At 46.3% G+C, this 17,276-nt stretch overlaps 1 protein-coding gene across 6 annotated transcripts in view; it reads right to left on the reverse strand.

Moving 5' to 3' along the window:
* Positions 1-17,276, reverse strand: part of CCDC88A (coiled-coil domain containing 88A) — a 503,234-nt gene that overhangs the window by 159,042 nt on the left and 326,916 nt on the right. For all 6 annotated transcript variants that reach the window (XM_029593463.1, XM_029593462.1, XM_029593464.1 and 3 more), the window contains exon 19: positions 8,787-8,948. In XM_029593463.1, coding sequence (XP_029449323.1) covers positions 8,787-8,948 — 162 coding nt within the window. The remainder of the gene's footprint in view (positions 1-8,786; positions 8,949-17,276) is intronic.

Genomic DNA, 17,276 nt, shown 5'->3' on the forward strand with positions numbered 1-17,276 from the left:
CTTTCCCGGTGCCCGAAGAAATTAGCGCCTACCTTTGGGTAGGCGCTAATTTCTGAAAGCAAAATGTGCGGCTTGACTGCACATTTTGTTTTCTGAATTGCGCGGGAATACCTAATATGGCCATCAACATGCATTTGCTTGTTGAGGGCGCTATTAGGTTTGGCAGGTTGGACGTGTGTTTTCGGCCCCTTACTGAATAAGGGGTAAGGGAAAACGTGCGTCCAATGGCGGGTTAACAGTGCGCCATTACATGTGGGTGACATAATCCAGAGGCACCAGACTTGTCTCTCCTAGCTAATATAGCTTTGAGTTCTACTGAGCATGTGCGGGAGTTCTTGCATGGCCTTTGACGGACAAGCCTCTTCAGTCAGTATCCAAGCTAAATCTAGCTAGGTGGTTGACTCTCCAAGGAGGTGGGTGGGTATTCCACGGCACAAAATACACCATTTACAGTAAGCAAACTTGCTTTTTCCATCAATAAACAGGCTGAATTAGCCATGTGGGGGTCCCAAACTGAAGGTTGCAATGAAGCGATTACTGAATAGTAACCCGGAACCCACTGTGGAGAGTAGACTACTGCGAAAACAGGGTACGAAAAACTGCTTCTCTGAATTTACAGTCAGTCTTTGAGAGGTTGTTTAGACAGTAATTAAATGTAAAGGTGTGAATCGATTACCAGGTTACAGCTTTGTAAATATCCTCAAGGGACACTTTTCTAACATGAGTAAAAGGAGAAGCCATAGCTTTGACAGTCTGTGATCTTCAGTCCAGCTAAGATATAGCAGAGCTGAATGCATTCTGTTATCCAGGTTGGCAACAGCGATGTTAAGTCTATTAGGGCTGTATGAGGTGAATAATTGCGAAGCCTGGCAATGCAGCCAAATTCTTCTCCTATAGTGCTTCTCCTATAGGCTAAGGTATACTGTAAACCTCTCTTCTGAATGCAATGGTGAGGGATCACTAACCCGGGAACCCAATGATGAAGACAAACCAGGAGGTTCTTCCGGTTGCATTAGAGGGAAAACACAGTGGCCAACGGTGTCTAAACTATTTGACTCCACTACAATTGAGTGGAGAAATGAAGTACTCTATATCAAGGGTTCTGATGCTGTGTTCACCCCGATGGGCGATATTGGGATTTCAGTCTGAGAAACTGCTGCACCAATGCCTGAGAGGAGTGGCTGAATTGTTCCTTCTATCTCTTTGTGTTTAAAACATTTTATTAAGTTTGCATAACCAGCATAAGAACCAACTGACAAGAACATGTACACCATAATAAACAGAATACCACATCAATATATGGAACTTGAATTATTACAGTTGTTCGCATATGAAGTCATAAAACAACGTACATCACCCCCCCCCCACCCCTCCCCCCTACCCGGCATTTAGTACCCACCAAAAGGAATACCAGGGAGACATAAGGACTATAAAACTTCGGACATGCAGTGGGGCAGATATTAGTAAGAAACACTTCTCAGGAGTAAGCAGTACAAACATAGAGGAAGAAAAGGAAACTAAGCGTCCACTCAGGTGCAGTGGAGGACAGGCCACCCGCTGTTGACTACTGAAGGCTAGCTCCGATTGAGGGACCATCTGAGCGAAGGAACACTATAGGGTGAAGGAACACTAGTAATGTGAAGTCACCCGCCCACCCGGGAACTACGATGAGGACCAAAGTAGGCACTCATGAGAGGCACTTATGAGGCAGGGAGGAAGGTCCAGGTCCTCCGGTAAGAGTCAAGTCGCTTGTGACGAAGGGCCGTGAGATAATCCAATCGCTTGTGGTGTCGTACAAGGCCTACGACCTCTGCCACCGTGGGTAAGCGATCGCTCTTCCAGTACTTGGCTATCAAAAGTCTCGCTGCAATCCAAACTTGACTGCCAAACTTCCGCTGGTCTCTATCCAACCCCACAATCTGGCCATCCAAAAGCACCGCCTTAGCAGTCAGAGTGACAGGTACATGTAAAAGGTCAGCAAACCAGAGTTGCAGGTCCGACCAGAAGCGGGCTACGTGGGGGCAGGCCCACCAGATATGCCAAAAGGTACCCTCGAACCCGCAGTTGCGCCAGCAGAGGGGAGAGTATTTAGGCGAGATGGTGTGCAGACGTTGTGGTGTTAAGTGCCACCGAAAAAGCAGCTTGAAGCAGTTTTCCTGGAGCCTCGCCGATATGGAGCAACGGCTAGCCAGTGCAAAAATGGAGCCCCATTCTCCTGGGTCCAGAGATTCTCCCAAGTCTTTTTCCCACTGACGAAGATGGGGTGGGAGAGCTGGGGGTGCTGTGTTCAGAAGACCATAAATCTTGGAAGCGACCTTAGTGAGCTTGTCTGCTCCCACGCAGAAGTGCTCGAAGAGCGAGCGAGTGGGTCTAAGTTCCCGTCGACGTATGAGGTGGAGTATAAAGTGCCGTAGCTGCGCGTAGGGTAGATAATTCTCCGTTGGGATATTATACTGTAGGCAGACTTGTGGGAAAGATAACAGTTGGCCCCCCTGATAGACATGCCCAAGCGTCCGCACGCCAGCCTGGGACCAGGTACAAAAGGCGGTTGAGGTAAAACCCGCTGGAAACTGTGTCGTGGTGAATAGAGACGATTGATAGCAATAGAGAAAAAAGCCAACTAGTTTGGTCTTCCACGTGCTCCAGACCAGCAGAGTCGTCTGAAGCGCCCACGGCATGCAGGTGACCGGACGCCACGTTCGGCGAGGTTGCCAAAACAGGGCACTGATGGACATTGTGCCCAGCATGGCTTGTTCTGCACGCACCCACTGTTTAGCCTCCAGGGTCCTATGAATATCCACGATGGCTTTCAGTTGGGCCGCTGCGTAATAAGCAGTAAGGTTCGGGACCCCCAGGCCTCCATCCTTTTTTGATAAACACAAAATGCGACGCGCCACGCGGGGGGGCCGCTTCCTCCAGATAAAATCAAAAATTTTTTTCTCTAACTTCTTCAGTAGGGCGGCAGACAGGTAGAGAGGGAGGGTGGAAAAGAGGTAGAATAGCCTAGGTAGAATATTCATCTTCGTGATAGCTATCCGCCCGAGCCAGGAGAAAGGCCGTTGATACCAGCGAAGGAGATCACGATCAATTGCCTTAAAGAGTGCTTCATAGTTGAGTTTGTAGAGGTCTTCTAGAGAGGCACTGAGGTGAATCCCCAGATATTTCAAGGTGCCCATTGCCCATGTGTAAGGAAACGTTGCCTTGAGAGCGTTGATATCCGCCTGGGGAAGGTTGATATTAAGGATCTCAGATTTGTCGGAGTTAACCTTGAACCCAGAGACACTACTGAATGCAGAGAGTTCGCGTTGCACTGCCGCCAGAGATTGGACAGGATCAGCTAGGGTGAACAGAATGTCGTCCGCAAATAGGGAAATGGTGTACTGATGACCCTGAAGTGCAATCCCTTGGATGTGCGTAGCGTGTCGGACTCGGGAGGCCAGAGGTTCCAGGAAGATGGCAAAAAGCAATGGTGACAGGGGGCAGCCCTGCCTAGTGCCGCGCCCGATAGTAAAACATGGCCCATAAGTCCCATTCACTTTTACTGTCGCTTTCGGGGCCGCGTAGAGCTGGTGTAACCATTGCAAAAAGGAGTTCCCAAAATTCATGGCTCGTAACGTCTGGAATAAGAACGGCCAATGTACAAGGTCAAAGGCCTTTTCCGCATCTATGGCTAGGAGGACAGCAGGTATATTTTCCTTCTTTACCCACCAAATGAGGTCTATAATTTTGCGGACATTGTCAGCTGCCATGCGTTGGGGAATGAATCCTACTTGGTCGGAGCTGACAAGGCCAGGCAAATGCAGATTGAGTCGTAAGGCGAGTACTCGAGCTAAGATCTTTAAATCTTGATTAATAAGAGAGATGGGGCGGTAGGAACCACAAATAGTGGGATCCCGGCCTGGTTTGGCAATGATGGTGATGCCAGCTATGTTGGCGTGCTCGTGAAGGGAGCCCCCATCGCGGATGTAATTAAATAGAGAAACCATGGGGCCGGCTAGTTCACTGGAGAGTTCACGGTAGTATTCACTGGAAAGGCCATCTAATCCGGGAGATTTTCCATTTTTTAAATTTTTGATTACATCCCGAACTTCCGCCTCTGTGATTGGAGCGTCAAGGTATGTTTGCTGTTCTGCAGAGAGGGAAGGGAGTGGTACTGTTTCCAGGTAAGACAAGATATCAGTGAGGGGGATCGTCTCATCCCCCCTGTATAGATGAGCATAGAAGTCGACGAAGCTCTTCCGGATCTCTTCCTGATCCGTAGTAATATTACCAGAAGGGGTTCGTAACTTGGAAATCATACTTCGCATGACCCGTTCCTTCAATTGGCGGGCGAGGAGCCGACCGGCTTTATCGCTGCCCTCGAAGTACGTTTGTTTGAGGCGCTCTAAATGGAAAGAGGTCCGTTCTGCATGTAGCTGCAGGAGTTGTTGACGTGCAGCCGTTAATTTACTATAGGTGTTGGGCGAGAGATTGGACATGTGTAACTTCGCCAGGCGGTCAATCTCCATCCTTAACAATTTATCTTTAGCTTCTCGGTCCTTTTTAAGAGCTACTGCTCTAGCTATGCATAAGCCGCGGACTACCGCTTTCGAGCACTCCCAGACTGTGCTGACAGAGACCTCCCGGTCCATATTGAGCTGAAAGTACTCCCGAACATGCGTCAGGAGCTTTTCCTTAAAAGAGTCATTTTTCAGAAGAGAAGCATTCAACTTCCAGTAAGCCTGTCCGCCGATTACTCTATTGTCCAAGAGGTCCACCGTGACCGCACCGTGATCGGACCAGGAAATCGCATGGATATCCGCTTCCTTAAGTCTGGGCAGCAGACCCTGATCCAGCAAGAAGAGATCAATCCGCGAGTAGGTTTTATGCGGGTTGGAATAAAAGGTGTACATTCTAGCTGTCGGATAGCGGTGCCTCCAAACATCCAATAGGTTCCAACGACGGGAGATGGAGCCAATAATGGATCGTACTTTTCGAGTAACCCGTCGAGAAAGGATATTGGTACAGTGGGAGTTGTCTTTCTCCGGGCACAACGTGAGGTTGAAGTCACCGCCAATGATTAAAAGACCTTCTGTCTCGTCATTCAGCAGGGTTTGTATGTGCTTCCAAAATATAGCCTGCTCCTGGTGGGGAGCGTAGATAGAAAGCAGAGTGTATATGAGAGAACCCACTTTAAGCTTGAGGAGTACATACCTCCCCTGTGGGTCAGGCCGCCATGCCAGACATTCAAAGGTTACAGAAGTAGAGATTAAGATACCAGTGCCCGCATACCTAGAGGTTTTGTTTGCCGCCGCCAGGAAAGCGTGGGGGAAGTCCTTCGATCTCAGCAAGTGTTCGTGCCTTTTGCGAATATGCGTTTCTTGCAGGAACGCAATGGTGACTTTGCTGCTATTCAACTCCCGGAAGAGCAGATCTCGTTTCGCACGGGTGTTCAGGCCCTTCACATTAAGAGTGAGGAATCGAGTCATAATGGTCCTCTATATAGAATCGTGACAGCCTAATCTCCTGACAGTGTAAGGGGAAACATGTGCCAAAAGGTGCGTGAAGCTCCCCGCCCCCAGACCAAACCATGTGTCCCAGCGTAGAGGTGTATAAGGTTAGTAGGGTACCAAAAGGCCAGGTATAAATCCCCCTATTTCCGGATCCGCACATTCAGTTGTGCGGAGTCCCTGTTGGGGTTGTGAGGCCTACCCTCCAAGAGGCCACCCATCCCCCAGCCTCCCCCTATGCGATTAGTCCAACCCATCATAAGCAGCAGCAATAAACAGCTGTGAAAAGCAATACAATGCGCAGTAAGAAAGCGAATTAGTAAGAACAAAAGATAGCTAAGTTGCAAAAGCATGAAAACATGTAGAACATGAAAACATGTAAAAACAGTCCCCCAACCAGAGTAATAAGACAGTGTATACACCCGGGCCATCCATGTCACCCTTGATCCGAGAGTGCCTCAACTTCGGGAGCCGTTTTAGCGCGGTTCCTGCGCCTAGATTTCCCAGCCGTCTGCCAATGCGGTTTAGGATCTCTAGGAGGGGACTTCCTCGCTTGGGGAGGCTGGGAAAGATGGAGTTCCAGCCCAATTTGAGCAAAAACCTTAACTGCCTCCTCCGTCGTCTTCAGGCGGTGGGTGATTCCCTGATGTTGAAAAGTTAAAGCAAATGGGAACTGCCATCTGTATCGGACGTCAGCACTGCGTAGCGCTTGGGTGACTTCCCTCAATTCATATCTCTTCCGCAAAGTGCTGGGAGCAAGATCTTGAAAGAGAGCTATCTCCAGGTTTCTCCATCCCCAAAGCCTTTTGCTCCTGGCAATCAACATGATTTTCTCCTTCTGGGAGAAACTCTGGAGATTGATAATCAGGTCCCGTGGCCCAGTAGCTCGTCGAGGCCCAAGAGACCGGTGTGCTCGTTCTATGGCGATGCGTGGGCCCTCAGGGTTAGAATCCGAGCCTTCAGTAAGGGGGTCCTGGGCCAGGATAAATTTGCAGATTTCCTGGGCAATAGCATGACAGTCTACATAGTCAGGTGACTCTGGAATCCCTCTTATTCTGATATTGGACCTTCTGCTGCGGTTTTCTAAGTCCTCTAATTTTTCATTAAGAGCAGCAATCTCTGTCTGTACCTCAGTTTTGGCCTGGGATAGATCCCGGATCGCCATAGCCTGCCCCTCCACCATGACGTCGATATCGTCCACGCGCTGCCCCAGGGCTCTCATTTCCTCCCGCGTTTCAGCAAAGGACTGCAAAAGTTCATTTTTGTGCTGTTTCATCTCGGTCCGAAGTTCTATAAACCAGTCCCGGAGCACAGCTTTTGTGGGTAGGTCCGCGTCGCTTGCAGTCTTGTCGGGGACGTGGGGAGGGGAGAGGATCGGGGCCTCCAGCTCGGGGCGCTCCGCTGCGTCCGCCATGTTGTCTGGTCCCGAGGGCCCGGAGTCCTGCATCTCCTGCGCGGCTTTCACGAAAGAGAAGCGCTGGAGTTTGCTGGTTTTTTCTTTGGCCGCCATCAGAAGCCGGGTCCGACGTCTGCTGCAGCTTAGCGGGGGCGAAACGAGGGTTGGAGTCCCGTTTATCAGCTAACGGGAGGAGGCTGGGAGCGGAGCTCTAAAAGCGTGCGGCCATCTTAGATCGCGGCGAAACCACGCCCCGTTCCTTCTATCTCTTTAGAGAAAGAGGTAAAGAAACATCACAAGAGACTTGGAATCTGATTGAATAACTGGCATGACCTCTGACCTAGGGTAGGAGTGGAACATCCTCTTCGGAGAAAAGGACAGGTTCTTGCTTAACTCATGTCCTAATGAGGCAAACAACATTGCTAATGTGGGAAGAAGATCTACTGTGGCTTCTGAGAGACTTACGCAGTTCCTCTATGCAGTGTACTCTGGAGCGTCAAGAATGTAGGGACATCTGTCCACAGGTAGAACAGTTTGCAGGTCGTGGTCAGGACCCTGACAATGATAATATTCCATGAGGGACATCGCATAACCACAGATGAACCTGCTCACTGTGGGTTTCTTCTTGCTGGCAATTTTGAGGCAGCAAAATTTTGGGGGTTTTTTGTAGCACTGAAAAGTTCTGTGCTGCTGAAGTGCAGCAAGGCAATTCAAAGTAGGAAAACTGAAGAGACTGAGTACACATCCGTGCAATGCTCAGACAAAAAATGACTGAGGAAGCTTACATGGCAATGCCCACGAAGGAAGCTCTATTAGCTAGGAGAGATGAGTCCGTTCTATCCCGCTGGATTATGTTTCCCATATGTTATAGTCAATTCAGGCTGTTTATTGATGTAAAAAGACCAAAATGTCCCATCTAGTCACCCATTTGATTTTAGCTCACTTGGTTAGATGCACATATGAGTTCCCACATGCAACCCAATACTCACTCTATCTCTTCACATCTTTTACGTGACCTTCCCACCCTTTTCCTACCACTCAAGTATGCTCAAAATCTGTTCAGTAATGGCCTCCACAATCTCTGCTAGTAGGCTCCTTCCATTTTAAAGACTGGCCTCCACATGCTCATAAAGATTGGGTTTAGCTATTATCTCTCCATGCAAGTCCCCCAGCTTTCCTTAAGGCCCAATTCAATTATACCACCATTGCAACTGCCATTCTGGGCAACTTACTTGAATGCATGCTAGGAAGCACAAGGCATTGCCGATGCTGCTTTCGAACTGTAACTGCTGATTTATGCACGTTACCCCTAATGCCTTCTTGGAAAAGCTCAATGTTGTTGTGGGTGTTCCTGCTTCTCCATGCAGATTATTACAGTGTTTCATTTCCTTCTTTCCACCAGAGGGAAATTCTAATTCTAACATTTCACAATGCCTACTTTTTATTAAGCAATATATAAAGCACCACACCTCCCACCTCTCCTGACCCTTTGGTATTTGTCCTTTGTTTTATTGCCATTTTCTTACACTACCTTACACATCGGCAAGTATGATAAATAAATACATACAAAAGCCTTACTTTCTGTAAATTGAAAGCTTGATGTATTATAAATATTCAATTTAAAAAGCAGATGAGGGGCCAACCCAGTGGCTCAAGTAGTGAGTGCTGTGCACAAGTCCTGGATTTGATTCTTGGGCCAGACTTATGCTCCCTGGGCTGGTCAGGGTTGGGTATGTCGTAGAGGAAATCTTCACAACCCTTGGGGAGGGAAAGCCTCACCCATCACACAACAGCGACACTTAGTGGTCAGACTCAGTCATGTGGTATGTGATTAATACAATAGTTTCATTTACACAGATACAATTTTAAGGACATGAAATAAAGAAAACCTGAAAGACAACCTGAAGCTTAGCATTTTGGGTTTGCAGGGCTGTATTTTGTTCCTGTAAGGAAACAGTCTGTTTTTGTAGTGCCAGAATTTGTGCTTGGAGATTGCTGTTCTGTGTCTCAAGTTGCTTCAGCTGAGTCTTCAATGCCTGCTTCTCTGCCTGAAGAGTGGCATTCTTTACAAAGAAACAAAACAGATGTTTAAGCAGAAATAAAAGAATAGTGCTTGAAAGAAAAAATGTTTTTAAGCATGAACTGTTACAATTTTCAAACTGATCGAAACTGTGCCAGGTACATGGGTGTCATTTGGCACATGTGATGTACAGTATTATGGACTATTATTACAAAAAAATGAATGTGCAGTTTGAATGGGCAGAGTAAGTATACATTATATAGTTATTACAGAAAACAGCTCTGACAAATCAAATACAACTAGTGTAATTTTTTTTACTATTCTGACACACTGCACTGTGTTATGTTATACAAATTCATCTTGAAGCAACAAAATGTTTTCAAGTGCACATGAAATGTAAGTCAAAAAGTTCTCTGGACCTGAAATATACTCTTGGACTGTTCTTCCAAATTCAGAACTTAGAAATATTTAAGGTCAAAAGTTATTCAGACTTCAGAGAACAAAACATAAAATGAAATATCTACAGGTGTTCATTCTCAGATAACAGCAACTCAGTGGAGCGACACACGAGTCACATGATCTGCACCACATGTTAAGAGTACAGACAAGCCAGGGGAGGCTTGACAGGTTGCTGGATGCATCCATTAAAATCTCAGTGCTCAAAGATGGTATTCTGAGAATCAAAAGGTCCTTTCAAAGATCCAGCAAAAAACAACATGGCACATTCAGTCTCTGAAGTGACTTGTTTCTTTGTGAAAGGTAAGAACTGCCTCAGAGTCGGTTCAGAATGATGGCCTTCTCAAGGACAAGATGCATGAAACCAGAGGCATCACCCATGGGATCTGTAGCAGCTTGAGCTCCACATGGCAGCCTCTAAACAAGGCTGCTTCAGAGCATGGAGAACTTTTATCACATCTGAGCCCTCTGAGTATTGTGTCTATGGGAGGCATTTTCCTTGCTTTTTTTTTTTCAGACCAATGCCTTTTTTTCAGACAGATGAATATCATCTTCATGATGTGGGGAACTGGCCAAAGATCCCTGTCCCCAAGATATTATCCACTGTCCACTGTGCATGACAAGTTGCTCTAGTTACTGTACAAAGGCCCACACTATGACATCTGGTATAATAAATAGGAGTCAAATTTCTGTTTTTTTTTTCCCCAAATGCTAGCATAGCTGTTATGTGTCTGAATCTAAATGAGAATTTACACGCTGTTTGTAGTAAATACTTGCATGGCTGTTTTGTCCATTTCATGTATGTGAATCCAGCTGAGTTGCTGCATGATCATGCTGATATTCCGCTGAAATCCTAATCATGACACAATTGCCATGGTAGATATCAGTCAATTTGCTCTATAATACTGTGTGTGTAATGGGGCCGGACATTGAAATTCAGTTGTTTTGTGTTGTGCTTGAAAGTGTAAGTAGCTTTCTTTTGCCTTTTTGCAACTCAGTTGTGTGTCACTGGTTTTTGTATTGCTATTTTCAGAAATGTTCTGTCTTCTATTAATCCTTTCCCACCAGTGTTTCTCCCTTTGCTTTCTCTCCCCATGGGCATGGGATTAAAGATGAGTGTTATAGATGGTTAGACATGATTTAAGGAAATGCTTAAATATTTCTCTTACCTGTTTGAACTATGCCTTATTCCGGTCGCAAACGGAGGGCTAGAGAGAGGGATGTCTCAGCTGCCCTGTCCTTGAGCCCCATTGTTGGACCAGTGGACACACATATGCACCAGGGGACCATTACTCCAGGAGTTGAATCACTGGATGGGGTACGAGAAGAAGAACTCTACCCCCCCTCCTTGACATCTCTGTACCTGGAGGAGCAGACTGCCTCTACAAATCCTGCTGAGGCGAAGATGCTAGAGCCACGATGTTGGAGTCATTTTGTGTTACTTTTGCTGAGAATGTACATAGAGGGTAGGCTGCACTGATTCAGAGTTTTCACCCAGACACAGACTAGTTTGAAGGCCATAGGCCAACTTCTGAGTGAACTGCTATTTATCGTCTTGCACTATAAAATGTTTACGTAAAGGTAAGAGTCTATTTTGTTATTCCAGTAGGTCTATGATGAGAAAGCAAGCAATTAACATATTAAAACTTGAGAGAGAATGAAGGCAACACAGCTGCATCTCAGATTTGATAAGAACTCAGATGGAGGGAACACTGCTGCTTTCCCAAGCATTTACGGCCTGATTTTGAACTGTGCACACAAAAATAAGAGGTTACGCGCCGAAGTGCAGGGCCTCTAGAAAGGGACGAGCTGGGGATGTGGTCTGGGCGGGGCAGGGCCGGGCTGGGACAGTGACATTCAACGCTGTCCTGGGGAAGCGCACGATGACAGCTGGCCAGCGCACAGAGATTACTTCTGTGCCAGAGGAGCAGTAAGTAGCAACATAAAAAATTTGGGGATGGTTAGGATATGTTTAGGGGCGGGGAGGAGAGGGGAAGAGGGAGGAAGGATAGCAATAGCAGTAGGAATGTTCCCTCCCCGTCCACTCCTTAACTGGAGTGGACGGGGAGGGAATTGGGGGGGGGGGGGGCCTGATTGCGTTGCCGCACATATTCGTCTAAACTCCCACTCGGGGAGCTGGCCACCCACCACACATGTGCACACGTACATGAAAATCCGGCACGGGACCCATATTTTATAACATGCGTGCGTTATAAAATCAGTGCATCCATGTGCACGCGCTGGGAACCGTGTACGGGTCTTAAAATCAACCCCTTAGTGTATAAGGAGAAAATAAGAGCTAGAGAGGGGCAGAGCACGCTCTGGACGTGAAGAGTGTGTGACTCTTTGTGTAGGGGGATAAGCTCCTGGGTTCAAGGCCCCAGATATAATCCCAGCAATAGTGTGTGGCCATTTGTGCAGGGGATAAGCTCCTGGTTTGAAGCCCCCCAGATATAATCCCAGTAATTGTGTGTGTTTATATTGGGTAAACCCTCAGGTAGCTCCCAGTATAAACTTCAGTGAAATTAGCTCCCCAGGTCAGAGCCCCTGGGCATAATGCCAGTGTCTTTGCACTCACAAGGTCGAGTACTTTTACTTAAGAAACAACTTGGGAGGCTACTGAGACTCTTAATATTTCTGCTTATATAAACCCGGTGGTGAATCACATAAATGCTCTGGTTGTCCACGTGAAAATGTTGGAGTGTGAAACTAGTTCCACAAAAAAACAAAAACATGTAGGGGAAGAGGGAAGGGAAGATGATTATGACAGGGAAATTGGGGGAGAAGGGTGGAGGGAGAGGGAAGATGATGATTCAAAGGGGTGGGGAGGAAAAGTGGAAGGAGAGGGAAGGTGATAATTTTACCAGGGAGTGAGGTTAAGGGAAGATGATGCCAGGCTGTGGGATAAATGGAAGATTGATAATGATGTCAGTGGGGGAGAGGAGTGGAGAGAGAGGGAAGATAATGATGCTAGGGAGTAGAGGGAGAGGGAAGATGATGATGATGATGCTAGGAAGTGAGGGAGAAGGCAAGTGATGCCAGGGTTGAAGGGAAAGGGAACAGATGATTGTCTCGGGGATTGGAAGGAGAGGGAAGAGAAAGCAATAATGCCAAGGGATGGAGAGAGAGGGAAATTGATGATACCAAGGGGTGAGGAAGAGAAAAAGGAAGAGGAAAGGAGATGATGCCAAGGGGTAAGGGAGAGGGGTGAAGGCAGAGGGAAAGAAATGATGACAGGAGGAGAAGGAAGGTGATGATAATGGGGTGAAGGAAGAGGGAAGGTGAAGTTGACGCGAGGAGCTGGGGAAGAGGTAGTGGAAGGTGATGATGATGCCTGGGGATAGGAGAGATGAATGGAGGAAGAGGGAAGATGATGATGATGCCAAGGAGTGAAGAAGAGGGATGGAGGCAGAGAGAAGGAGAAGATGCCAGGGGGTGAGGTGAAGGAGAGGGAAGGTGATGATGGGGTGGGGGTGGGGGAAGGTGATAACGATGACACCTGAGGTGAGGAGGAAGGAAAGAAAAGATGATGATACCAGGGGGTGGGGGAAAGGGATAGAAGGAAAGGGAAGGTAGTGATGATGATGATGATGATGATGTCAGAGGTGATGAAGAGATGAAGAGAGACAGTGATGATGCCAGGGGGTGCAGGAGAGTGGTGGAAGGAGAGGAAAGGTGATGATGCAAGGGTGGGGGAAGAAGTAGTAGGAGAGGGATTGTTATGATGATAGTGGTGGGCGAGGGAAAGTGATGATGCCAGGGAATGAAGGAGAAGGGTAGAAAGAAAGGGAAGGTGGTGATGTTGATGCCAGTGAGTGAGGGACAGGGAAGGTGATGATAATACGAGGGAGGGGTAAGAGATGATGGGAGAGGGAAGGTGATGATGATGCCAGGGGAGTGGGGGATAGGCAAGGGAAGAAGATGATGCCAGGGGAGAGGCATGATTATGATGCTAGGGGAAAAAGGAATTTTGAAGATGATGATGCCAAGGGGTAGGGGGAGAGAGAAGGTGTGCCATGAAACAAAAAAGGTTGGAACCACTATGATAGAGGTCAATAAAATCATAAGACTAGAACAGGTAGATGCGAATCGGTTATTTCCTCTTTCAGATAATAGAAGGACTAGGGAACACGCCATGAAGTTATCAAGTAGCACATTTAAAACAAATCAGAGAAAATTCTTTTTCACTCAATGCACAGTTAAGCTCTGGAATTCATTGCCAGAAGATATGGTTAGGGCAGTTAGTGTAGATGGGTTTAAAAAAGATTTGGATAAGTTCCTGGAGGAACTTGCTATTAAACAAGTTGACTTGGGGAAAAGCCACTGCTATTATTGGCAGTAGTAGCATGAGATCTACTTAATGTTTGGGTTCTTGCAGGTATTTGTAACCTGGATTGGCTTCTGTTGGAAACAGGATACTGGGCTTAATGGACCCTTGATCTGACCCAGTATGGCAACTTCTTGTGTTCTTTTAAATAGGATCTGGAAAATACCTCTGCTTTTCAGCAAGCTCTATTCAAAGAAAATCAACTTTTTTCTAATAGATTGAAGCAAATGGAAAACCAAATAAGGGGGGAAAAAACCTCTGTTTTATTAATTTTCCTAAGCATTCACTTATACCTCCTAAAGAAATGTGGAAGAAATATTTAGTGGATATCTTAAAAATATATGAACAAGTGATACCATTGGTATCAAGGGTTTATTAATTACCATTGTTTAAAAAAGATCTACCTGATGGACAGAATCGGGCGGATTTTAAATGCCCTGCTCGCGTAAATTCGCCCGGATTTACGCGAGCAGGGCGCCGGCGCGCCTATTTTGCATAAGCCGCCGGCGCGCACAGAGCCCCGGGATGCGCGTAAGTACCGGGGTTTTTAAGGGGGCGTGTCGTGGGCGGGGCCAATTGACACGGCGTTTCGGGGGTGGGACGCGGCGTTTCGGGGGCGGGGGCGTGGCACCGGCCCGGGGGCATGGTCGAGGCCTCAGGACCAGCCCCCGAGTCGGATGACAGCGCGCCAGCAGTCCGCTGGCGCGCGTAGATTTAAGTCTGCTTCTAGCAGGCGTAAATCGAGGGACAAAGGTAAGGGGGGGTTTAGATAGGGCTGGGGGGGTGGGTTAGGTAGGGGAAGGGAGGGCGAAAGAAAGTTCCCTCCGAGGCCGCTCCGATTTCGGAGCGGCCTCGGAGGGAACGGAGGCAGGCTGCACGGCTCGGCGCGCACAGGCTGCCCAAACTCGGCAGCCTTGCACGCACCGATCCAGGATTTTATAAGATACGCGTGGCTATGCGCATATCTTATAAAATCCAGCGTACTTTTGTTTGCGCCTGCTGCGCGAACAAAAGTACGCGATCGCGTTCTTTTTTAAAATCTACCCCAATATGCAGGCTCTGACTCAGATTCAACCAGTCAATTTGAATCTTTCAGCAGTTCTGGAGTAATCTCAGAGTAAACAAGTCACTCCTGAAATTCTTATTGCTACATTTCTTCTGGAATCAGATTGAGACTGGGCTTTGAAAATGTTTTTTTCAACACCAAATGAAACCTTTCCTAAATTTAAAAGTTCGAGTATTTCTGGACCTGGCCAGACAAATAGAGAAGAGGTGGCAGTATCTCCCTATTGAGGCCTAGAGTACGGATTTGGGAGAATTTTTCCTTTTAAAAATTCCCTTGTAAAATGCCTTATTAAATACTTGAATTTTTCATATACTTTTTCCTAGCCATCTCAACTTTCATCTTTTCTGAGTGATAAGTCTTCACCTGATTTGATTTTTCTATTTCTGCTAGTAGAGCTTCTGATATCCAGTTATGAACCGTTCATTATATGTTTGTAGGCCCTCCCATTTTGGTCAGTGATTGCCTTTGACTTAATAGTTGTTTCCTAAGTTTGGGTTAGGATTCCCCGAGATTGAGGAGTAGGATTTTATGAGACTTATTTTTCTCTTTAGTTTCCTTTCAGTTTCATTGATTTGACTATGTACTCTCCTGAATCTCTTGTTTGCTGATTAAAGTGGATTCTTGAAATATATTTGAGAAAATTCATAAATTAAAAAAAAAATATGGTTCTTTTATATAATGTTTTCTGTTCTTTTGCAGATGCACAAATACATGCTGTTCCTGTGCCTAGATTTCTTGCACTTTTTATGTTCTGTAAAATTGTTTGTATTTTTGTTCTAAGTGTTGTCAGTGTCTGTATAATTTGTTTTGTGTTGTGCAAAGCAGGAAATATATAACTGATTAACAGTTAGTCAAGGTTTTGTGTGTCATAATGGAGAACAATGAAAAATGTAATGTGCATTAACCACTATGCTTGACAAATTTAAGTACTATGAGTAGCCTGAATCATATATCCTAAGGAGAAATTAAGACTTACCTGATCATTTCCTTCCTTTTACTTCTGCTACACCAGTCAAGAACCTGTGGGTTTAATCCCCTCATCCAGCAATTAGAGGCAGAGGTTTTTTTTTCTTTTTTGATGACATCACCCTTATATATGTCATGCATGGAACCAGATACAACCAGTGTACTACTCTCAAAGCTAAATTTAAATTATAGCAACTAGCAAACACAAAAATGTAATAGGTCAAAACTTTAAATTTCAGTTTTCTCATTAAAAAACACAAAAATGTAATATCTATACTTTGAGATAAATCATCAACTTAAACTATGAGAAGCACTTTAACTAAGAAATCTAGCCTTAAAAATTCTTGGAGTAATGAAAACTCTCCTTAACCATTTCCCCCTTTTATTAATCTTCTTTTTTTTTTTTTTTTTTTTTTACAATTTATAACATTTAATCAGATTTCAGTCTCATAGAGGTAGCCCAATTTGCACATCCCAGTGTGGGCTTCTTGACTGGTGTAGCAGAAGGAAAGGAAATTATCAGTTAAGTCTTAATTTCTCCTTCCTTGTCCTTCTGCTCCACCAGTCCAGAACCTGTGGGATGTATCAAAGCCCCACTATAATCGGGTGGGTGGATTGCAAACTTACTATTAAGACAGCTGTCCCAAAATTAGCATCTTATCTCACAAATAACATCCAACTTATAATGCTTGGCAAATGGACCTAGAGTATTCCAAGTTGCTGTTTTACCCATATCAGAGCCAGAGCAGCGGCCCCAACGGCGCTAAGACCCACCCACCAACCCGATCCGGCCAATCAGACTGCAGCAGAGGGAAGTTTAAAAACCCTCTCCCTCAGGCGCCGTGTGCCGAAAGAACGCGACAAAGGGGCCTGCCCCTTTGTGCGCCCCTTCGTGCAGCCTCTGAGGACAGAGCAGAACTAATCCGACTTCTACGTAAAGCTCCCTTCTTACACTGGGTATATTCTTGAGTCGCCTGTCAAGACTTTAGGAAACCATCTCCTAACTAGACATTCAAACCACCTGTCCCTAATTCAGGGTAGAAGTCAATCAAAAAAAAAAAAAAATTTGCTCATAACTCTACTTTCACAGTAATATCACCTCTTCAGTCACTCTGTACCCTCTCAACTATAGACACATTCCAGCAAGCTTTTCTCGGACCTCTCTCAACCACAGACACACTCCAGCAAGCTTCACTCGGACCTCTCTCAACCACAGACACACTCCAGCAAGCTTCACTCGGACGTCTTTCTACTACAAACACTCTCCAGCAAGCTTCACTCGGACCTCTCTCAACCACAGACACACTCCAGCAAGCTTCACTCGGACCTCTCTCAACCACAGACACACTCCAGCAAGCTTCACTCGGACGTCTTTCTACTACAAACACTCTCCAGCAAGCTTCACTCGGACCTCTCTCAACCACAGACACACTCCAGCAAGCTTCACTCGGACGTCTTTCTACTACAAACACTCTCCAGCAAGCTTCACTCGGACCTCTCTCAACCACAGACACACTCCAGCAAGCTTCACTCGGACCTCTCTCAACCACAGACAC

The sequence above is a fragment of the Rhinatrema bivittatum genome, chromosome 3 (assembly GCF_901001135.1).
Source record: "Rhinatrema bivittatum chromosome 3, aRhiBiv1.1, whole genome shotgun sequence".
NCBI lineage: Eukaryota > Metazoa > Chordata > Amphibia > Gymnophiona > Rhinatrematidae > Rhinatrema > Rhinatrema bivittatum.